This window comes from Erithacus rubecula (genome assembly GCF_903797595.1).
Source record: "Erithacus rubecula genome assembly, chromosome: Z".
Classification (NCBI taxonomy): Eukaryota; Metazoa; Chordata; class Aves; order Passeriformes; family Muscicapidae; genus Erithacus; species Erithacus rubecula.
Genome location: NC_136661.1, coordinates 2,473,141 through 2,497,368, shown reverse-complemented (window position 1 = coordinate 2,497,368; position 24,228 = coordinate 2,473,141). Strand labels below are relative to the sequence as shown.

Sequence of the window (24,228 nt, the reverse complement as noted above, 5' to 3'; positions counted from 1 at the left end):
AAAGTCACCAGCCTTCTAATAAACTCCTTCACTAAAGACTAGTTGCCTCCTTGAGACACTTCAGGAGACAAGAGAAGAAATTCAGCAGAATAAACAAGCCAAATACAATTACAGCTTTTGAACACAATTCCACTTTCTCCTAAGAGAACAAACTTGAAAAGCAGAAGTTGTTATACTTTTAGCTTTCAGGTACTTAATAAAAAATAGTAATGACTAGAAGTTTACATGAAAAAGTATCTGTGATGTGAACCTTTTGCAGGCTCTTTCAAACCTTCACTCAAGAGCAGCACCTACATCCAGGAAAAAACAGAGAGAACTTGTATTCCGCCTAGGTAAATGCCTCCTTTGCCTGATGGCTTCTGAATTTTGATTCCTGTCATTCACACTGGTCAAATGGCTGTCCAAACATTTAATAGGATGAAGTACAACCTTAGTGTTTTTCCCCAAACACCAGGGCACAGAGAATACTTATAGTCTTTCAATGGGCTCCTCAAAGGTGCTAAAAACATCACTGAAGTCATCTTCTATGCTAAAAAAAAAAAAAAAAAAAATAAAACAACAAAAAAAGCCAATAAGCCAAATCCATAGAGCTTTTTTTTCTGAAGTTTCCCATGTCTTCCTATTCCCACTGCATGCAAAATGGATATTAGAAAGTATTCAAATTGATATCTTGGCCCCATTTCCACAGACTTACATGAGTCTGCAGTTGACTCTACAGATTCTCAGAAAAAGATCTGGAGGCAGTAGAAAAGAAGCCCAGCCATTTTCTACTCCATTCCATGTCCATTACAATAAAAAAGTGACATCATCCTAAGGTAAAGAAAAGGACTGCAACAGAGGTAACTAGAATATCTCCTCCCTGATCAAGTTCTAGGAGTGATCACATTCCTACCAAGAAACAAATTCTTAAAAAAGTACTCAGAACATATTAACTTTTCATCCAGTAGTCTGTTAAAATCTACCTGTAAATTAAGCCCATCCAACAAAAAAAATTAAGTAAAGTGTTACATAAAATACAGAACATAATAAAGGCCTAAAGGGATATTTAATATATAAATGCATACATATATGCATATATGTCAATACAAAAATAAAATCAAGTGATTGATAAAGTCTGTCGATTCTTCACATTACGGAAGGAGATAAAAAACATGGACAGACACATTACTATGCATTCAATTAAGGCCTAGTAAAGTTTCTATTTTCAAGCACTCATTGCAGTGCTGCAGGTTGCAGCTGACACAGCTGAGATGCCACAACAGCTTCCAGAGGTGCTCGTTCATTTCAGTCTACAGCAAAGCAGGTCATTTAATGCAAAGGAAGTGTTTCCCTTAGCACCAAGGAAAAGCATTGTAAGGCACTGGCCACGGCAAGTTCCTTCAAGACTGCATGTCTTCTTCACACTTTAGCACAGAACACCATTTCCATTATTTACATGACTGAAGAGACTGAGCTCAACGCAGTCCTACATTCATTTTCTTCACCTGATCCAGATCTGTACTGCAGCAGGTCCCAAAGTTCCTGCTCCAGTATGCCCTTATTATAATGGTGTCCTGTCCAAAGGACATGAATACAGCACAAATCTTCAGGAAATATGAACTGTAGTTAAATGCACAAAAAGTACAACAAAGCCTTTTTTCTGATATTCTTCTGAGAAAAATAAATATATAAACACATAATCTAGTACCAAGAGGAACAGAATAATGACTATTTCGCTGCTTAATCTGCAACCCACAGATTTAGTACACTTTTTTCAGAGTACACGCCCATCCAAGAATTTAAAACACAAATATATGTAAAACTGCCACTAGATGGCATGACCTAGACTTTACCACAGATTTCAGAAAATCTTCAGCACAAGATTTAGCAAAATAAAGCTGTCCCAAAACTAAGTTAAATTGTCTGATAATTGTACTATTTCTTTAAATCTTTATGATGTATCCTTTTCAAGATGCAAGGAAGTTTAAAAACAATTATGTTTACATAACTTAGAAATACTAATATATTGTGAAGCAAAGAAAGAGTCAGACATAAATGGACACAGCACAATAATGCAGAAAAAGGGAAGAGCTCCTGCACTCCAGCAACAAAAGCAGAAATTTCACCTCTCAAGCCTCACAAAAGCAGCATGTAGGGGAGGTTTCTTCAACTAATATAGGACATCTATCAGTACCTACACTTTCATTCTATTGCACTGGAAGAAAGAAGAAACAACTTCCGCCCCGCTTATTGGAGATCCTAGCATCACTGAACTCCGCTTTCTTCTACATTCATCTTAAATCAACTCTAATTTCAGACTACATCCTGTGACCCCTAAACGGTTGTTTTAAGTTCACTAAATGTTTTATCAAGCTAAGTGTTTAAACACTGCTCTTTTCCGAGTGAAGCTGGCCAATTTGATCAACCTAAACTATTCTTTTAAAATTCAGATTTATGACAAAGTATGACTACCAAGTAGGGTATGAAACACCTAGATTGTCCCCACTGAAAACAACATAACTTCAATAAACTAAATCAAATAGTATCTAGATATACCGGCCACAATTTAGAGTCCACAATGTTTGGGTAAAGGGAAAGAAGCCCCACCAAAACCATTATCCCAAAAACAAAAACATAACATGAATAAGGGTCCCTATTAATTCAACAGATAAATGAGATCACATAAAATGATCATGAATTCATACCCAGAATTTAATATTATTGGCTGCACCACATTACTTGGCCTTGTCATGGCTTTATTTTGTCAGTATTAAAGGAACAACAGTTTTAAAGTGACTTGAAAAAACCACAAACTTATCAGTAACACTTTCCTTGGGAAGCCCATATATTAAGATATTGCAAAGCACGTGAATGTATGAAGACAGTTGCATATTTAGCAAGCACATGCACCTCAAGACACTTTTGTCAAAACTTTTGTTCAAGTATGGGTACATCTAGCTACCCTTTTACTCTTCTGTCTTTTGTAATTCAGTCCCACACTGTCCTTCTTTAAAAAAAAAATCAACGACAGGTGAAAATGGTGCACAGGAAACCCAGTCTCTGGCCTCAGGTATGCTACCCCACCCACTCACTGCCTGCAGCTGCCCATGGAAAGCTCAGTTACCATTTTGGAAATCGGTGACTGGATTCTACATAATGAAAAAAAGGCTTCACTGAGAGGTCTAAAATTTCTCACCTGAAAAGGAAGGATAGCACACCTTTCACTTTAAATTTTTCACGTTAAAATTATCATTCTGTATGTGGATTCACAAGATTTAAAGGATTTCAAATAAAACTTAGCTGACAAGCTCAGAATCAGCTTTCTAAAATCACAGGAGAGGCTTCCTATTGACTCTGGCTAAAGGTTGGCAGACTCAGACCCAGATAGCACATACTAGTGCTTTTTTGGCTATGTTTTAAACCTCTTTTCCCTTGGTAATACTGCACATACGAAAAACACAGAACCATGGGAAGACAATGGGCAAGGCATAAGCAGAAACTGACCTGCAATGCTTACAATAGGAACTGAGAAACAGAGGAAAGACCTTCTATATGGTCTCCATTTCAACAAGGAAACCAGCTTCCAAACAGCTTCTCTAAGCTAGTAGTCACCACACACTTTTATTATCAAATGGAACAGAATATAAATAGATACATTTTTTACCTTTTTCTGTTACAAAACTTTGTCAATACTTGTTTCTCCTTAGCTAGGACTGCATTAAAAATGATTCAAAGAAACCAGTGGCTAAGAATTTTACATTCCAGGTCCACAGAAGTGATAACTTAAACCAACTGCACATTTAAAACTTACTGAGCATTATAGCAATACGAAAAATTAGAACATTACTCGAGGACAGCAAACAACAGCATGCTATCTCTACCATGGTAGATTTGAATGAACTGAGAATAGCTTGCAGAAGCTGGAAAACAAAAAACAGCAACACCATTAGCGAAACACACAGCTGTACAAGTCAGGAAGACCCTTGCTCAGGTGAAGACACATCCCTGTGATTACATAACTTGTATGGAAATCACTAAAACAAAATAGAGGGGCTATACTTGGGAGATTGCTAACACTGAACTCTGTGTGTAAATAAAGGCATGGAAAGTCTGGAAGAGCATGCTTTACTTGTGGAAGTACCCAGGCTTGTGCAACTCTGAAATAAATAATCCATGTCTCTATTGTGTAATTAGTACCTTGTTGCACATCAGTTAACGAAACTGTTTTTTCTTAATTTTGTTTTGATGCTTCAATACTCTGAAGCATCAAATATCAGAAATTACTACTTCACAAAAAAGAATGGAGATGAACAATAGAGCAACTCACTGGTCTTCAATTACAAAAGCTTAGCTTATAAGACTGTTCAGTCCAAAATGAATACATTCAGCTACAAAAACTGGGTTTGATTCATCTGCAGTTAAGTAGGGTGACACAGCTACATACATCTACAAAATGCAGACAGTATCTGCACAAACTAAAAAAAAGTATTTCTGAGAACTTGACTTATGAAACAATTTCTCATGGACACCCTTCCTGCATATTAACAACTGGATGACAGGGACATAAGATAGTGTCACAGAATTCAACTGTTGCTTAAATGGGCAGTTGCATGAGAAAACACAACTCAGGACTGCATATCTTCTCATAGGCTAAGAAACATAAATACCCAGCATTACAGCAGAACCCAAAACCTAATTTGTCACATATCTTCAGCTAATCCATAAAGTATTGATGTAAAGAGTAAGTATTTTGATGAGCCAAATAAAATCTAGGTTTCATCTCAAAAAGATAAGATTCCTAATATTTCTGCAGAACAGATAATACTTTGCATTATAAAGTGCTTAAAAAACCTAACTTTTTAGCTACTGCTTCATAGCAACTTCTTACAGAAAAGAGCAGCCTACTCTACGAACCAGCAGAAAATAGCCCGGAAGTTAAGCTACATGTTAATGTTTACTGTACATAGGAGAGAAACATAATTTCAAGGTTGTCTTGGCAGAGAAACAACTTGGCAGAGCAGAGAAAGGAAAGAATATCTCCATCTCCTCATCTCTGTCCCTACACATGCTTTGACACTTGAACACCAGATCCTGGTATTAACAATTAATAACCTAGGAACAAAAAGACATGAATAACAGTCAGTTCAAAGGGGAAGGAGATGATGAAGCTGTTACAAAACAGGAAAATTATTTCCCCTTGCCAGAGACAGAAATAGCCTTGAGGCAGCAAGAATGGAATGGAAAATGCACAAGTTCTGCTCTACACAGTACAACTAATTTTCATATGAAAAGTAAAAAGTGAAATTAATTTGTCTAAAATAAAAAATGCACATATTTTTGTAGTTGCATATTATTTCAGATGTATTGGTTTGAACTATAAATATAACTCATCTGCTTTTTAAAAATTTTCAAGATTATTTGCCTAAAATGCCAGTGTTTTTTCCAGTGAGCTGTGTGGACAGACAATGGTGGTTGTTTTGACAATGCAGTGTTTTCCACTGCAGATGAAGAACTTCAGTAGTTAGAAGCCAAAGATCAGACTTAGCAATTCAGACTTACGTATTCATTGTCATCTAAATAGAATATGCCACATTCAAGACATGGTTGGGAGTCATGCTTTAATAACAACAACAAGAAGAAACCACTAAAACTAAACTAAGACATCAAATATCACAACCCTAGAAACACACCCACACACCAACAAGAAACTAAGAACTGGTAAGGTAAAACTGGCTTTTCCTAGAAGTTTAGTTAACTAAAAAGCTGATGAACAATTAGAAATTAAAACAAATTTCAGTGTCATTTAGCTCAAAAATTAGATGTCAGTCACCTCAACAATAAAGGTTTCTCTATTACAGTCTGGAAAGTAGTGGCCTTTTGATACTGCATGCCACCCAAAAATTTCCACAAGATATAAGAAAATTAGGTCTTAAAGAAAATCCACCCTCCATTTTTTACAGAGAAACGACATTTTCAATGGAAACAACTGCTAAAATTTAGAGCAGCTAATGTTACAGAAAGTGGGCAATTTCTATTCTGCCTTCAGCTGCTTACAAGCCAGACAATTTTTAGACAGCCATACTGTATAAATCAGGGTAGGACAGAGAACAAAGCTCAATCAAAGGAACTGCAGTCAGATGTTGTCAGTCAGGTTGGTTGCTTACCAGAAGCAGCCTCAAGACCGTTTTTCTGAATCTACTTGTAAAGCTGGGGCACCAGGCAGTCACATTTTAATAAACTCACCTCACTCCCACCCGCTGTGAACAACCAGACAACCTCGTACTGTTTTAAAAGGCACCTCTCCCTCATGACCGAAAAGTGGAAATCAGCAGATTCAGTTACATACTCATCAAGTAAAGCATTACAACTACTTTACTTTCATTCACATACAAATGGCTTCTGTCAAGAATTATCCATGTTCAGATTCATATCCAACATGCTGCACAAGAAAGCAGAATAGAGTTTCAGTTAAAAGCTGGCTGGACATCAAGACAAGTTTCCTTACTGTTTACAGCAGAACCTTCTTGCTACTCAACCTGCAGTTGGTTCTGCACAGAAAGCACTTCTAAGAGGCAGAAGAAAAGAGTAGTTGCATAGAATTTCACTGCTGCAATAAAGCTTGGATCTTCCTAGCTGATCAACTTTGCTGTCTGTCTTACACAAATCTCCTTAGTCATTCCCAAGACCAAAGAAGTATCACGAAATTTCTATTTGTTTGGAAGTTGTACCAGAAAAAGACAAACCAAAATGCAACAGAACGAACAAACCATATACTCAACCAAGAGTTCAACATCCAGCACATTTGCATCAAAGTGCACTCCACATAGAAAATCCCTACCAATATTGCATATGATTCTATTCTTGGTCAACTTCATTACCCAAAACTGATTGCCAAGCTATCCTAAACAGAAAGGCAAATACAAACAACTACCTCCTTCTACCACCTTCCTTTTTGTATTGTAGGAAGAGAGATTTGAGCATAATGCAAAGACAACTACGGAGCCTGTGAAGACAGAAAGAAGATACAAGCATTCTTGACAAAATGAATACTACACAAGGAAAAACACTAAGTTTCACCTTCCTAGCCATAAGAAAGATTATTCAATCAAATTAATTCTTTTTGCAGTGGACAAACTTCTAAGTATTGCAAGAACTTTGTGTCAAGCTCATTAGTTTTTGTAAAATCTTGTACCATCCTTCAGTCATTACACAGAAATTGCATAAAACCCCACTGAAATAAAAAACAATTTTAGGATGCTATCTATTATGTTTATAAAGTTAGCCAGAGTTCTACTACATCTTTCTAATCTTAATAAATCCAACATTATAACTAGTAAATACTAGCTACAGTTAGGTACAGCTGTATTTTCCAGGACACTGGACACAAACATGGATGAGATACCACTGCTGGAAGATCTATCTGATACTCTCCTACTTCCAGCCACACAGCCTAACAATAAACTTCTAGTAAACTTCTGTGGGTTTCCAAATAAGACTATTCAGTTACTGGTAAAAGAGGTAGACACAATGTAATTTCAGAGACACAAAGAGTACTATCAGACACTAACCAAAAGTAGAGCATCAGAAACAGAGTGTTTACTCTCTTAACAGGCAGTCAAAGCATGAGCAACCTGAAAGTCACTACCCACATTGCAACTCAAGGCAAAAAGCTTGGTCTTTCTCAATCTGACAAGGTTAGTATTTCCCAGCCTGTGACTTATCATCAGTTCTAGTTCAGAACTGGCTTTCTCCCATCAAGTTTAATTTTCCATGACTGAGTAACATTCACAGAAACTTCAGCTCAGCATAGTCAAAGGATCACTAGACAGTTTGCTGATAACAAAATGTTATTACTGCAAGAGATAGGGTATTAGTAGATAAGAAGAAAAAGACACTTTTTTCCCCTCACTTGAGTCAACACAACCTGCCAAATAAAATAAGTTAAGAGTAAAGAAAAACATACTTGGAATATCCATTTAATAAACACCAGAAAACAGAGCTCTTCTCAGAGGTGGAATATCAGGCTTCCTGTCTCACAAGGGTAGGTCTAATTAGCAGTTTCATCTAACCTTCTCACTTTGATTCCCATACTTCAGTATTTGTGATGTGACTGAAACTGGCAGAACCAGACAGTTTTCAGTTACATGTAACTCACACATATCAGGATGGATCAGACACAAAGGCACAGTGAAAGTCAAACTGCGATTACAATTAAGAGACAGTCTTGAATCAACATAAGAAACAGACACTGTGGACTCTACATCCCACTAAAGTAAAACAGAGATAGCTAAGAGGAAGAGATTGTATTATCCTGGACTTCACTAAGCAATTTCATATAGAGATGCCTGATACTTACTGCTTCCAATAGATGTGCAAAGCCACCTGGAAAAACCCTAATTATGGTTCACCATGCACTTCATATAGACTACCCAGACAAAATCAAATTACAGCTTCCCTAGAGGGATATTTTGAAAGTGTTCCAGAATGCTTATGAACTACAATTTAATCAACAATCCTAAGCAAGTCTCATTAAAGACACATTATCTCACCACTGGTGATATTAACACTTTCCAGAGATGACCCCAAGCTGAGGAATAGAACAGGTTTACCACATATTAAAAACAAATTCCCTGTAACTAATAAAGGCCAGCTTTGCCTATAACTAATAAAAAAAAGATAAAATGGCGTTAAAATGAACATCTCATGTATTAACCTTCTCCTATCTTCCTCAGGTTAAACACTGTCTTGACTATACAGCTGGTCACTTATTTGTAAAGAATGAGACAGTACTTGCTGCTTATTTAGCAACACAAGGTTCTGTTTTATAGTGAAAAGCAATTTAAGTTATGTTTCTTAACTGCTTCATTTCTTTTGAAAGCAGATCTTGATGCAATAACAGCAATTCCAACAATTTTAATTTTGATAATGTTCTTACTTCAAAACTTCAAAATCTCTATATTTTCTGATTCATCAGCAGTACTAACTGCAATAACAGAAGAGACCTTTAGAAATCAACATTACCTAGAGTTAAAAGGGGCTGTAATAGAAGATTAAAGCAGTGGTTTTTGTCCAGAGCACAGCTTGTTCTCTCTGTGCAAGATTGCCTTTCATCTCTTCTGGAAAACATTTTATATATTCTCATTAACAGAAAAGCATTATCTCAACGTTGTGGCAATTTAACTTCATTACTAGTATAAAATTAAGTAACTATTAACTCATTTATATATGCATTCTAGAGAGCTCGTTCTTTCCACCAGTAAAAAAAAAAAAAAGCCAGACAGAAATACAGTGTCACATTCAGATCAAATGTCACATTAAGTTACACTAAGCAGAATCAGATCTTGACTTAACCAGCCAGTAAGCTAAAGTGTTAGTTTTTTTCTGGGCTACTTACAGGGCAAACACAAAAACAATACATTCTCACTCGAAGTTACAATAATTCTAACCAAGAAAATAGAAAAGAAAAATCCTACAAGTAACACAAAAATTTCATTAACATAAAGCAATAGTTAGCCTATTAATGGCCCCCTAAATTTTGGTAATGTTTCAAGTATCCATGAAAGTCTACAGCTTTACATCTTCTGTCACGACTCCTCCAACGTAAGTTCTTCATCCAATCCATCCCCAAGAAGAGCATAGTATTTCTTCAGGCATTGCGGGGCATTGCAGGATCCAGAAGAGAGACACCAAATGGACTGCACAGGTGCACTGAAAGCAGCATGTGTTTCCCAGTCGGAAGTTGTAGCATTTGACAGACACTGACAGACTGTTGTAGTTCCACCTCCTAGCATGCACACCCCTCATACAGCTTACTGACGTCATGGGGAATTTATAGCCTTTGAAAATTCTAGCTGGCATGTAATAACAAGGACAGGATTAATGCACAGTTGCTACCAGATTTGTCACTCCTTCTACCAAAAGGGTCACTTGACCACAAATGTAAGTCTACAGTATGCCAGTGCCTTTAGGCAATTGTTGACACACACACACCCCCTCCTCCTCCTACTTCTGAGTACTCATGGGCAATCAGAGCACTGGCTCCTCTACAGCAAGCCCAGACTGCAGTGAGTCTCTGGCTCCTGTGACTCACACACTGACAGAGGAAATCCTGACCAACCACACGACAGTTCAATCCAAAGCACCGAACTTCCCCTTGCATGCTTCTTCCTTCTGCCTGCACCCAGAGACACGGAACAGAAAAAAGCCTAACATGTTCCATGAGGTGTAGAGAACTTCTTTTAAGTTATGGAAAGTGAAATATCAGACAATTTTTTCAGGCTGCTAGGAAGCTACTAATGTCATGGCTGATCTCTATCATTATGGTATCCTTACACATTTTCACTTTAGCCCACATTCATTATTACAGTCATTATTACAGAAAGTTCTTATCAATTTTTGGATGCTGTTGCAAAAGCTTTTGAAACTTCACATGTATTTTTTTGATTCCTTCTTCAGACCACACAAACGCTTACCAAAGGGTGAGTATTTTTTAGTGTTAGAAAGATATCATTCAGGCCAAATTCCACAACTATTGAAATTTAAGGTCAGTAGCTACCAGACCTCACATACATAAACCAAAGAGACCAAGAGCTATGGTATGATCTACAGAGATACAAACACCAAAACTAATACAGAATTCACCTTCCCAGCACAAAACTGCTTTATCTCATCTACAGCAAAGGTCAGACCTAAAATGAAGAAAAAGGATCAGACAAAATTTTCAATCAAGGATGAGAGGAACATATTTCAGAGACAAATGCAAAAGTAAGACCTATATCCTTGGTTCCCATCACAAGACATAACCTCAGCTTCCCCTTTTTGCACTCCACCTGTCCTCCTAACACCAGAGTACTTCCACAAACATCAAAGCAACATGTTATGTGGGTTTAAAAAATAAAAAGAAATTAAGCCAAATATTAGACACACTAGATGTCAGCTCTTTCAGTGACATCAGGTGACTTCCTTTCTCTACTCCACCAGAAGAGCACACGCACACACAGAAACACTGACAGGAATTCAAGACAACTGTACAAATCCCATTGGCCAAGACAAGCTGCTTTTTGTAGAAAATCTTAGCTAACACAGGACCAGAAAATACATGCTGCAACTCAACTATTCAGAGAAAGCACATAAACCACGTAATCTCTAGTCTTTGTCTGCATCATGTTTTCTTTACTATTCCTCTAATCCTGGCTGATTCAGCATGAAATCCCCAAGGCACAGCACCATGAATACAGAGCTGTACAGTCTATCCAGCAACTTCTTGCCTATTTTCCCTTAGAGACCTGAGCATCCTCCTCCTCCTCCTCACCCACACATACTATGATTTAAATTTTTCAGTGCTCCTGTGTACAAATTAATAACAACCACTAACTGAGAAAGCAGTTAGGAGGAGTCTTTTACAGTGGAACTCTGAACTGCAGGAGAGAATAAATACAGAGCACTATTTCCAGGAAGACCCTCCTACCTGAGACCTGATTTGTGACACTCACGTAACCCCATATTTCTGTTTCCAGTTCACAATAAAAAACAAAGCCAGGAAAACCTGCATTTACTTTGCACTTCCAGTTCAAGCATAACTTAATGAACTCAGCAGCTAAAAATCCCACTGTTCAAATAAGCAAAACGGACTTTCAAACAGCCTACTATCATTTTTTTTCTTGAATTTTAAAACTCCTTTGGTGTCACTTGCAGAGAAATATGTTGACATAATTATACAACTTTGGCCATCCCTTCAACCTTGCAAAACTTGAAGTTGCATAGCTCACATTTACCAGAAGATACAGCACTTTAGCAAAGCTTCAAACCAAATATACCATCTTCTAGAAGTGAATGATCAGGAGCTACCCCATATTTTCCAGAACTATAACCATATGTGACCCTTTAATCCAAGTGACATTAAGAAACAGACAGAGCTACTGAATGCCTCTTTCCCAAGGTTTTAAGAAAACTTTGCTTAAGCTTGGTAGACCTCAGCTTAACAGAGCCAGCTACCTCAGTGGTGTCAAGTAGGACTATCCAGGCAAGTACATGTAACTGGATTTCCCAGAGCTGCACAGGTTTTTCCTGCTAAGATTCTCCATCTGGACATGACACAGCTTTAAATATGCTTTACCAAGTCTTACCTTAAAGTTCTTCCTCTGGTCCAAAACACACACGTAAATTTAGGCAGACTGTTTTGTCTCCAAAGCTTAACTCCTAAGCTTTTCACACTTCTCTTGATAAGGAACATAATAATTAACATTATAAGATTACATCTTTATCATCTATTAACAATAATATGATATTTAGATTAAAATGGCTCAAACACCACTGTTGTCCCACAAAGCAGTGAACAGAATTAATTTTCAAAATATCTCTTACTGGGAAGAGCCAAAAAATCCATATTTAATGAAGTATTCAGTTATGCTACAGTTTATCAAAAAAGTCAAAAAGCACTTACATGAATTCTCAACATCATTATTTTAAATTGTCTTTGCAACAAATTACTGTTTCCCCAAATTAAGGTGGGAGAGTTTTGTCAAACATGTGGAACACTTCATTTTTTGCATATTTCTTCAGCCAGCTAAACTAGAATATCTGTGCAAGATGTCTCGCTCTGCTGGTATTGGCTGGGGTAAGAGTTAATTTTCTTCACAGTGGCTAGTAGAGGGCTGTGGAATGGATTTGTGCTGAACACAAGGAGCTTACACACAGCCAAGGCCTTTTTTTGTATTCCAGTCTTTGGAGAAAGTTGGGGGTGCATGGGAGGTTGGGTGGGGCCACAATGGGGGCAGGTGATCCAAGCCGACCAGAAGGATATTCCAGACCATTATGCTTAGCACATAAAGGGGAGGAAGAAGAAGAAGAAGAAAGCAGGGGAATCTATGGACTGGTGGCGTTTGTCTTCCCAAGTCACTGTCACCTGTGATGGAGCTCTACTCTCCTGGAGATGGCTGAAAACCTGTCTGCACATGAGAAGCAGTGAATTAATTCCTTGTTTTGTTTTGCTTGTGTGTTCAGCTTTTGCTTTCCCTATTAAACTGTCTTTATCTCAACCCATGAGTTCTCTACCTTTCACCCTTCTGATTCTCTCCCCAATCCCTCTGGTAGAGGAGTGAGTGAGTGGCTGTGTGAGTTGTCAGCTGGGCTTAAACCATAACCCTTACCTAAAAAGAGATGGATTTACGAAATCCATAACTGGTAATTCTACTTCACTATATTTCCACTGATAAGCTCAGGTTTTGCCACAGGACCTTAGAGTAGGTGTTAAACCATAAATTATTATGCAACTAAAGAGGAAAAAAAAAAAAGTACTTTCCAGCTCTGGAAACCTAGTAAGTTTGCAGAAAAGGGAAAAAAAACAACAAAAAAACCCCTGAAAACAAAGAAACAAAAACCACTAAAAAACCCAAAAAACAAACAAAAAAAAACACCACCAACACAGAAAACCAAACAAAAATCCAACAACAACAAAAAAACAAACCCAAAATTGAAAATGAAAACCAAAATGACACAGCCATGAATTCATTAAGTTTAACTAACTGCCCCACCAGATTTGATAACAACAGTCCTAAGGGAGAGAACCAGATAAAATGTCTTCATCTTAGTCCATTATTTCTTGGTGAAAATAAAAGCTAGTGTGATATACTCTATCATCACTATAATCCCAATTCACTCCACTAAAGCTAATAGGAATATTTTTCCTTTCCTCTAGCCTACTACTGGCTGCAGACAAGTATTCCTACTCATGTACCCAACACTACAATATACAGAAGAACCAGAACTACCAAGAGTTGCCAGATACTCGATTATTTTCAGAAACAGGTTTTCCACAAACCTCCTCTCTGTTTGGATGACAGACTGTCCTCATACACCCTCTATTAAGAGGATTTCTGGAGAGCAAGAGTGTGTGTGAGGTTGACTTCTGGGAATGACAAGAAATCAAAGGAATGTTGCATACCCAAACATTGGCTTGCAAAAATTTATATACCACTCCATTGCAAAGCCAATGCATATGTGAACTGGAATTAAAACATGATAAATTCACTCCATCACAACAAAAAATGCCATTGCTACTTAGATTATCTTGCTTTAGTGCTATCTTAGGAGGTAGTATCTGGTAACAGCATTACTACTTTACTCCAGAATAGGATGACAAGCCTTTACGTGCTTGATAAAAGTTTACCATTAGCACTTGGTGTTTGGGCATAAGTCCACATGTCTGTGATATTTACTTACTGTTGACTTAGCAGAAATCTTTTTTTGAATCTGAGAGGGCTTAGAAAAGCAGCAGAAATTTTTAGCTCTCACAAATTCTAACATTTTTGACTACTTAAATGGACACTGGACCAACTGTGGCACACACATCTTGGCCATGTCCAGGGTCTAATCAGAACACATACCAACATCAGCATGTTTCCAACTCTCAGACTGCTTCTCAAGTCTTTAGCTGCACAGTTTTGCTCCCTTTTCAAAACGGCTGCAGTGATCCATCATTTCCGTTCCCTCTAATATAATACCGTTTCTATTAATCCAGAAGAAACATCATTTGTTAAAATTACTGCCCACCTGATGGGCACGGTGTGCTGGGCTGTATTCCTGCCAGTCTGTCACCAACAATTGTGATCTTATCTCCACCTCCTGTGCTAGTGTCACACAGAAGAAAGCTCTACTAGTTGCAATAGCAAGGAAAGTTTCAAATATGTCCCTACAGTTAGGCAAGTTACGAGAGATTTACTAAAGACAGGAGGCATAAGATCAGGCATGCCTATCACCTACTCCTGTGTTGAGTCATCCTGGTCCATGCAGCTAAGTAATGCATGGTCTGACAAGAAGCAACGACGTTCCTTTTCTCTTTCAACACACAACCTCATTGCCAAGAGAGGGGCCCAGCAAGAGCCTTTATCCAGGCCAAGGCATCAACTTTCAGCAGTTTCGACAAGCTCATCAGGTCTAGAGGTTTTTCCAAGAATATTGGCACCAATGCCATGTCAGCAAAAGAAGAACAAACATTTGCAGAACCAAACATGTTTCCATGTCATAACCCTAACAGAGATTGACTGGAACCACAAGAAGCAAACCATACCCCTTTAAGCTTATATATGAGAAAGAACTGTCTTTCCATATAGCCTGTGGAAGAAACAGAACTGTCTTTCTAGAGTTGTGGACAGCTCAACTCTGGTGGTGCTCAAGGCTGGGACGGATGAGGCCTTGTGCAACCTGTTCTAGTGGGAGGTGTCCCTGCTCTGGAGGGGTGGGTTTGAGTATAGATGATTTTTCAGGTGCTTTCAGCCCCTTAACATTCTGTGATTCAGTGGCTGGCAAGCCTTTAGATACAATTATCAAGGCAATTGTACAATTTACAGTTGCAATATTGTTCCACTGCTCCAAGAAAAGGCTACATTAAAAGATATTGTATACTGCTTCCCACACCACAAAAGCAGCACTTCAATAACAAAGAATATGCAAAACCTTTTGGTTATACTTTGGTTTTCCATTCACACACACCAGTAAGTATTTAAGTATTACCACCTCTCACCTCTCCTCCAAAGAAAAAAAAAAAAAAAAAAAGCAAAAAACTCAAAAACCAAGCCAAACCTCAGAAAAGAGAACTAAAAGCAAAATTTATTTCCCTTTTAAAATTCACTTCATAGGTACATAACTTTCCCCATTTACATCAGTTCTGCCTCCCTGTGCTTTCTGTAGCAGCCCCACCTTATCCCATATCTTCTGCACCTTTTATCTCTTGCTCTGAGGAGAAACAGCTCACAGGTTAATAACAGTGACTGTTAAATAAGAAAGTTTAATTGGAATACTGCATACTCCTTTTCTCTTCTAGTAAATCAATAAAGAATTGGGTTTTTTAGCTACTCATCTTTCAAATTTGGACACAGTCAACCAAGGAAGGCAAATGCATGACTCTAGAAAGCAAATAAGAAATGGAAAAATGCAAAAAATAAAATTAATCCATCTCAGAACAATACAGATAGCACAAAATCGGAGTACACATCCTTATTTTGAATAGTATTCACAAGGAAACATAGTATCTCTCAAAAGGTACACCTATAAGCAAAGCAAAGTTTTATTTGAACTTAAGAACTTCAGAATCTTGGAAGGAGAGACAGCAACCTAATTTTATTTAACACAAAATAAATTACTAGTCATGTTTAGTTTTCCATTTGTGCAGCTAAAATAGAATGATCTTATCTTAGATGCACATGTGCTCTGACAGTAGGAAAGATCAACACAGAACCAGGAAAAACAGACGAGCCATGTGCCAATGCACAGTACTTCAGGAAAAGCAGACAAGATGAGTACAAATTTTACATTCTTCAGTTGAGCAAAGACGACTTCTCAAAGAAACAAAACCATACAATGAGGATGAGGATGTTTTATAAAAAAAATATCCTTCAAGAGGAGACACCCTCATTACTGCTTCCCAGCTCTGTATTTCCAACACATTCTAGGTGTTAAGTTGAAAAAGGCACCACAGTAGCTTGCTTCCAGTTTCTCAAAGTCTCTGTAGAAATGCAGCTACCAACATCTGACACCACTAAGACTCATGAAGAATCCTCAGCATAAACATGAGAGAGAATATAGCTGCTCATTCCATAATTTATTCAAAAGTGCATTATGATAATAATCTACAGATGTAAAGAAGCATACAACTAGCAATTTTTTTCATTATAAGAGCAGCAGCTGCTGCAGCAGTGGATGAAACTCTTGAGTACTTAAACCAAGTACTAACCGGCTTTTGAATTAAAGACGATGCCGGTTTCATTTGAAATTAGCTCTGCAGATAAACTGTCCAGGCTGGTAAAGCCAGCCTATATAGTGTTTATCCCTGCTTGGGCAGTTCAAGAGAGTACAACATGCATCATAAGACCTTCATTACCTAAATTTTCCTTAATAGCTTAGTTTAGAGATGAGGCACAGATTAGCTGAATTGGCCAAGCTGTCCTTAACACAAGCCTGTCATGCCTTGTACCTAAATACCACACAGATGCTCTCTCACCCCATCACACCTCACATCCCCCACACCATCCCCCCGGCAGGGCTGTGTTCCAACCCTGGGGCAGTCAGTTCCAGGTGTACCTCACACCTCTCTAAGTGAAAGAGAACTGTGGCCTATACAGTCTGCTTGCAAAGGGAGCGACAAAAATGCATTACCAATATCAGCTGTGGCACCGCATGGCTGCCTTTCATTCCAGCTGTTATTGAAGCCCCACCATGTCCAGTACAGCAGCACTTGGAGCTGGCATGACTTCAATGAGGCCACAAGCATCTACTGTCAGAATCCACACTCCCTTAGACTTAACTGCTTGCATGGTGCTTTCAGAGGGTAAGCGGGTCCTGCTGATCACTCTTTGGCTCTGGAGTCCACCGAAAAGCTTCTGGGTGAGAATCATGGTGTCTCTGCTGGCGCTAGGCAGAGACACCAAAAGCCCACTGGTTTCCTCTGGGGCCCTTGAAATGCACTCTCCTGAGACAGCCTATGCCAAGGGCACCCAGAGCCTCTGGGGCCATCACAGTAAGGAGCTTCTGCCACTCATTCCAAGGCAAACTCACTTCAGCCTCCAACACAGCCAACTACTCACATGCCCTTGTCACTCTGAAAGTACAAATGGATTCCGACTCTTTATAGATTGACTGTGCACTGGTGTCTGCTAAAGCCTTATATATACACCCATGGGTCTGACATGCTAGGCCACTGGATCCACCGAGGCCAATGAACAGGGCTGCCCCTCTACTCCACTTGGCTGGAGCAGGGCCCCTCCACTCCTGGTCACTGGACTGTCCACTTACTTCATACAAAGAAAACAAGATCAGAATTTCTTCCCAAAAAATTAGGATTAACATAAGACCTTCCACTCTGGAGACGTGTCCACTGGAGACTGAAGGAACAACTTTCCTGGTAATAAAAAACCACTTTGGATTGGTTTTCCTACAGCTCAGGTACCAGTGCCTCTAAGGTTGAAGGTGGGTTTTCTATCCCACCTTCTCATGCCCTCTCTGTGATCCCTCACATCAAAACACAGAGCAACCCACTGTATCTACCCTCTAGATCCTCTCTCGAGCAGAACTTACTGTGTTACTTATTGTTAATAGCAGAAAAACTGGGTCATACAGACTGGGAGTAAGATCTATCTTGGGTTTTTTTGTTGATTTTTTTTTTTTTTTCTGCTGGAACTTCTGGAACAGTTTTTCCCATTTTTCAAGCAGTTTTTCCACAGCAAAGTCCATAGGGACTCAGTACTGCCAGAGCTGGCAAGCCACTTTGCCCACCACCACAGTCACTCTGTCTCCCCAGCTACCCAGCTTTGTCTCATTACCACCAAAAAAACTGGCACACAACAATGGTGCATAGTGCACTCCACTCATATTACCACCATGGGTCATGTGTACTGGATTTCAACTGGACCTGTGGGTAACTGCACATTGTTTGGGTCATAATAAATGACTGATTCCCTCAGGTACTGGACACAGCAGCCCACTTGCCTGGGTGGCATGCAGCTTCTCCCTCTAAGGAACACCTCTCCTTCACACTTGATCGGAGTCACCTCCAGAGGCTGATGACTTGTATCCTTTTCTTAATTGCCTTGTTAATGCCCCCTTCTGCACAAAGAAATCCCAGCTGCTTCCCTACCCCAAAATTCCAGGTTACTACCCCTATTACTGCAGCACCAGAGCAGGCAAGTAATGCACTCATCCGGACCATGCCTGAAGCCTTGTCACATATTCACAGTTCACTCGGGGATAAGTACTGAATTGTCATCTCTTTTCTGTCTTCTCCTCCTGCTCTTGTAATAGCCCTGCTTCACCCTACCTTACTATGAGCTGACTTCTGTGTCCGTTTCTTCTTGTTTTTACAAGTGGGTGATGCCTGTAAGGGCTGTTTCAGCTACAATGCCTGTCACTAGAGTTAGAGACTGCCACTTTCTTGTCATATTTAAAGACCTTCTCTTCCTCTGAAGTTACTGAGTAGGACTTTCCCTTCCAGAATAATCCTCTCCACACTTTTACCAGCCACTGAAGTGGGTCTCAGAGGCCTGCAGTTTCCAGGATCACCTTTGTAGTCCCTTGTCTTGGGAAAAATGTTAGCCAGATTGCCATTGACTGGGACCTCTGCAGATTCCCAAGACCATCCAAAAATCATTGAAAGAGATCTTGTGATGAATTACATCAGCCAACTCTTTTGAGTAGTCCTGGCTGAACCCCATCAGGCCCCACAGACTCCTGGGGATCCAGCAGTTTTTCATTCTCATAGCCATGGTCCTCCAGTTCCCAGTGTGCTGGGACACACTTATCTCATTTTCAGTGTAAACAAGAGAGGCAAAGAAAGCATTAAACATCTCTGCCTTGTCGAAGACCCTGTTTGTGAAGTGATCATCCTCGTCCTGTAATGGGGTAACATCATTCTGCACTGCCTTTTGCTACTGATGTATCAAAGAAAAAAATATTATTTTTCTGACAGTCCTGACAGTTCTGACAGTCCTGGCCATCTTCAACTCTAGCTGAGCTTTGGATGCACAAATTTTCTGCTTACAATGGGGAGAAGCATCTCTGTTTTCCTCACACATCAATAATACAATGAATGCTTTAAAAAATTTGTTCCAACACATACTAATCAGATTTGTTATTACCTGAACTCATCATACCTCCTTATTGGGCACGAGAAGACTGATTTAACACCAATCAGCAACCAAGTATCACACAGCCACCCATCTGCTCTCCCCTCTTGCCAGTGAGATGGGAATAAGATTGGGCGGAAAAGGTAAAATCCATGGGCTGAGATAGAGTATAATAATTGAAATAAAGTAAAAATAGTAACAGCATAGAAAGAGGAAAGAGAAAGGAGTAAAAACCAAAAGAAAGAAGTGATGTATAATACAATTTCTCACCACCTGCTGACTGACACCCAGACTGTTCCCAGACAAATATGTTCCCCAGGCATGATGTCCAAGGGTATGAAATATAACTTTGGCCAGTTCAGGCCATCCATCCTGGCCATGCTCCCTCACAGCTTCTTGTGCACCTGGCTGCTGGTACCGCATGAGACACTGAGAAAGTTCTGGGTTTAGGGTAAGCACTACTTAGCAACAGCTAGAAACCACTGTTATTTAAAGGACTCATACTAAATTCAAAACACAGCATTGCACCAATTAACTCCATCTCAGCCAAAGTCAGGAAAAAGCCTTAGAGTCTACCACAGCAAGGGCACTAAATCACTTTCAGATCTGTAAATAATCCTTAGCTTTGCTCCTTTTGGCCAAGCAAGGAATTCTTTTAGCATGTAGATGCTTCTTGATCATAAACCCTTCTGTCTAGCCACAACCTTCAGATGCACAAGGACGTCGGTTGGGTTTGTGGGTTAATTTTTTTTAATTGAGAGGGAATCCCCAAGTAACCAATTAAGCTGGCTTTAAGACACTGAAAAACCAGGGCAGCAAAGAGTGAACTTAATGGGAAGCAGATCTGGCCCGCTATTTTAAGTAATCTTTAGACAGTGGTGGGGGGAGGGATGGGAGATTGGGATGGGGAGAAGAATTAAAGTTTTGCTTCAAGACTCTCCAGTGGCTAGGAATGCCATTCTACCCTTAACATGACGCATATCTGTCTTAGATTTCCAACCCATTCTAAAGGAATACCAATATGAATTATTTTAGGGGGTGAATTCAGTGTCATAAAGCAGTTTAAGTGCTGATGGTGTATCATGCTTGAGCTCACAACTGGCCACACCATAGGTGAACACTTTGATCACACAGTCATCAGGAAACTGCTTCCTTGTAGAGAATGACCACAAACACACTTCAACACCACAGAAGCAACACTGCACTCAGGAAAGTCCTGAGCTTAACAGCTATTTATTTTCCCAGATGGCATATCCATAACCCTACTTCATTTATACAGCCCCTTAGTCTTAGGTCTCTTACTCCTCTTAGTGGGTTTCTTTTCCTTTAAATAAAAAATACCAATGGACTAATACACTCGTGTTAGTTGGATTATAATCCAGAGATTTATTTAGAATTCATATCATTTTCTCACTGTTCCCATGGAAAGCCACAGCTGCAGGACAATGAGATATAAATCAGCAAAAAAGCCCAAAAGACCCCCCCAAAAACCCCAAACAAACAAACAAACAAAAATGACCAAACAAACAAACAAAAACCCCACGGTGTCCAAAACTTCCTTGAGCTGCAAGGAACATCTGGAAAACCACAAATTTTATTCAGGGACAGACTACAGCAGGGGACAGCTATCTGGTACCTTATGCTTGGACTTTAGGAGAAGGATTCTTGCTGATCTATGTACTTTTAAGTAAGAAACAACTTCAAGGTTTAGTTTAACATATTTCTCTTTAAAGCTTCAGGGGTGAAGTATTCACAAGTCCCTGCAAAGCAAAATTCTATGCTAAAAGCTATGTTCATATAGTACTAAGCACATACACTTAAATCAGGAAGCAGAGCTCCCATCTTCTATGTTCTGCATAAACAATACCATTTAGATGCATGTAGCTCATATGAAAAAGGCTTATAGAGGTGTTCTGCTATCACTGTTTCTCAGGATCACAGCCACTGCAAACACAAAAAAAAAAAAAAAAAAAAAGAAAGCTACCAGACATAAAAGCAATTACCACGTGCATGAAATCACAACAAGCTTATTAGCAAAAAGACTACACTGAACCTGTAGGCAAAGACAGCCTACAGTGGTCCAGACAACTTCAGTTACAAAAGCAGTGACTATCCCCAAGATAGCCATCTGCCCTCTCCTCCCATACTCCAGAATCTGACCAGGAAAAATTGAAGTACTTTCTGCATTACCACTAGCACTAAGCAAATCAAGCACATGCAAAGAGCATGAGGTCTTTTAAGCTTATACTGAGAAAACTTTACATTTTTTACAAAGTATTGCTCGAATAGCACTTCTTTCATGTCTTTTTTTTTTTTTTTTTTTTTTGGCGTGACAGCTTCTTTTCCTCTAAAAAGCAGTAACAACAGTAAACAGCAGTAACACCAAACTCAATGAAGTATATTCTTTCCTACTGTTCACATAGAACAGGCTGGGCTATAACAAAGTTGCTGAATACCTGTTTTAACAACTGTAAATTCCAACTATTTGCTTACTGAGAGCTGCAAGAGCTAGTTAATAACTTTTATCACTCTAGTCTGGAAAAAATATCAGCTTCACAGAGATGGCTTCATCATTTTGCAGTGATTCACTCTGGTACACAATGAAATTCAAGCATTTCACATTCTCTTCACTGCCGCCACATGTAACCTTAGGAAGCAGAAACTTTCACAGCATGCTCTCAAATGCAGGCTAACATATATTCCCATTCGCTAGCCAAGAATAAGAACAAGCTAGTTCCACTGAGATACACAGCATAGCAAGTCCTACATAGACATTAGTCACTTGTCCCATCGTACAAAACACTGCCACGCCTCAAACACCGGGCACTGCATAAAACCCAGCCTATTACGTACTCACTCATAAATGTCTTCAGCAAAATTCAGGCAGATTTTCCTTTGCCTTCATGAAAAACTCCCTGGATGCACACAACACTAAAATATCGTTCATTCTACACTGTGTAGTCAATAATCAAGTCTATGTTTCCAGACGCACATGCCAAGACTACGATCTGTGTTTAAAAGCACGCTCCAGTCAAAACTGCCTCAGCTTGACAGTGCCGTTCTCAAAGGCACATCTAGGACAACACTTTACTATCACCAGTTTCCGAGAGGTATTGTCAAGGGATCCTGCTACCGTGTTCTCCTAGAGTGACAGTGTAACAAGGAAAATCTTCAAGTTCAAGCGATCGTTTGACGGGATTTCTGTCTGGGCTGTTTGAAGGACCTTTCATAAAACAACGGCGAAATTATAAACATCTTTGATGCATCTTGCATCAACCACAGCTCTGACTGACTGCATTTCCCGGACAGAGAAAGTGCCCACGGAAAGAAGACCCCACGCACACGGGGCCCTCTCGGACACGCCGACAGCGAGGCCTCAGCCGCCGTGCGGAGCCGGGAGTCGCCGCTGCCCGCACACCTGTCCCTCGCCTCCGTGCCCGGGGCCGCGCCCGCCCGCCGGACGCGCACCGGAGCGGCGGCGCGGCACGCTCGCACGGAGCAGCGCAGGAGCTAGGGTTAAAGAAAAAAAAAATTAAATAAAGAATTTTGAAAGAAAAATAAAGCAATGGAAAGGGATTAGGAAGGGGGCACCCACGGCCACGCTGCCGGGACAACTCTCCCCAACTCCAGGCGACGGACTCTCCCCCAGACCGGCGACCAGGCCTGCCCTTATCCTGTCCGGCCGCCAGCCCATCAGCCCCCACCGCGGAGCAGGTGGGCGACCGGGACGGCCGGTGCAGCGGAGCCCCTGCCCGCATCTCCTCCGCCGCCGTCGCGCCGCCGGGGACAGCCGCTCGCTGCCCGCACGCCCGGAGCCCCTTGGCAGTCGCTCTCCGTTTACCTCCTCGCCGCCGCCGCCGCTCTCCTCCGTGCCATTTCCTACGCTCGCCATGTTCCCTCTCCGCTGCCCGCCGCGAGAGATCTCTGCGGCCGCCGCGCCCCGTCCACTGCCCACAGCCCAACGGCGGTGCCGCCCCCCGCCCTTCCCGGCCGCTCCGCTCGATCCGGCCCAGTCTGGCCCGGCCCCGCTGCTCCTGCCCGGTCTGTCCGGGGCCGCGCTCGCCGCCTTCTCCCGCCCCGGCCGCCCCGCGGCTCCGGCGGCCGCGCCCCCTCGTTTGCATGACAGGACCCGCCCCCGCCGGTCGCGCCCCGCTGGCCGTTGGCGGCCGCCCCCGCCACACGGCCGGGGCTGCATCTCGGCCGGGGCGGCATGGCGTGTCCCGGGCCCGCGGGGCTCGGGGGCGGCCGGAGGGTGCGCTTGGACAGGTCGGAGCAAGCGGAGCGTCGTCCCAAACTCGTGCCGACGTCCCTGTCCTTCCTTCGTCCTGCAGCCCCGTCTCCAGCCACGCTGCGGCTTCGCGCCACCGTGGCCGGCTTCACTGACCGAGGTGCCGCAGAGCTCCTCGCAGTCGTTCCCGGGGTATTTTCCAGTGCCCGATTCCTTGAGTGGCTGCACGGGCCGGTTCAGCACGCCTGCCCCAGTGGCGGCGGGCTGGCTGGCTGTGCCTCCGCCCGGCCGGCTGCTCCGGGGACGGGCAGCGCGGGCTGTGCTCGCGTCCGGAGGGGCCTCCTGCGCTACCTGCAGACCCTGCCGCTCCCATGCTGTCCGTGAGCCAAACGTATTCAGTGTCTGATG

General features: G+C 41.0%; 1 protein-coding gene across 1 annotated transcript in view; it reads right to left on the bottom strand.

Moving 5' to 3' along the window:
* The window catches only part of TTC39B (tetratricopeptide repeat domain 39B), a 75,336-nt gene extending 51,677 nt beyond the window's left edge, over positions 1 to 23,659 (bottom strand). Inside the window, exon 1 of the mRNA XM_079330407.1 lies at positions 23,434 to 23,659. Coding sequence (XP_079186533.1) covers positions 23,434 to 23,484 — 51 coding nt within the window. The 5' untranslated portion in view covers positions 23,485 to 23,659. The remainder of the gene's footprint in view (positions 1 to 23,433) is intronic.
* Between the last annotated feature and the right edge of the window lie 569 nt (positions 23,660 to 24,228).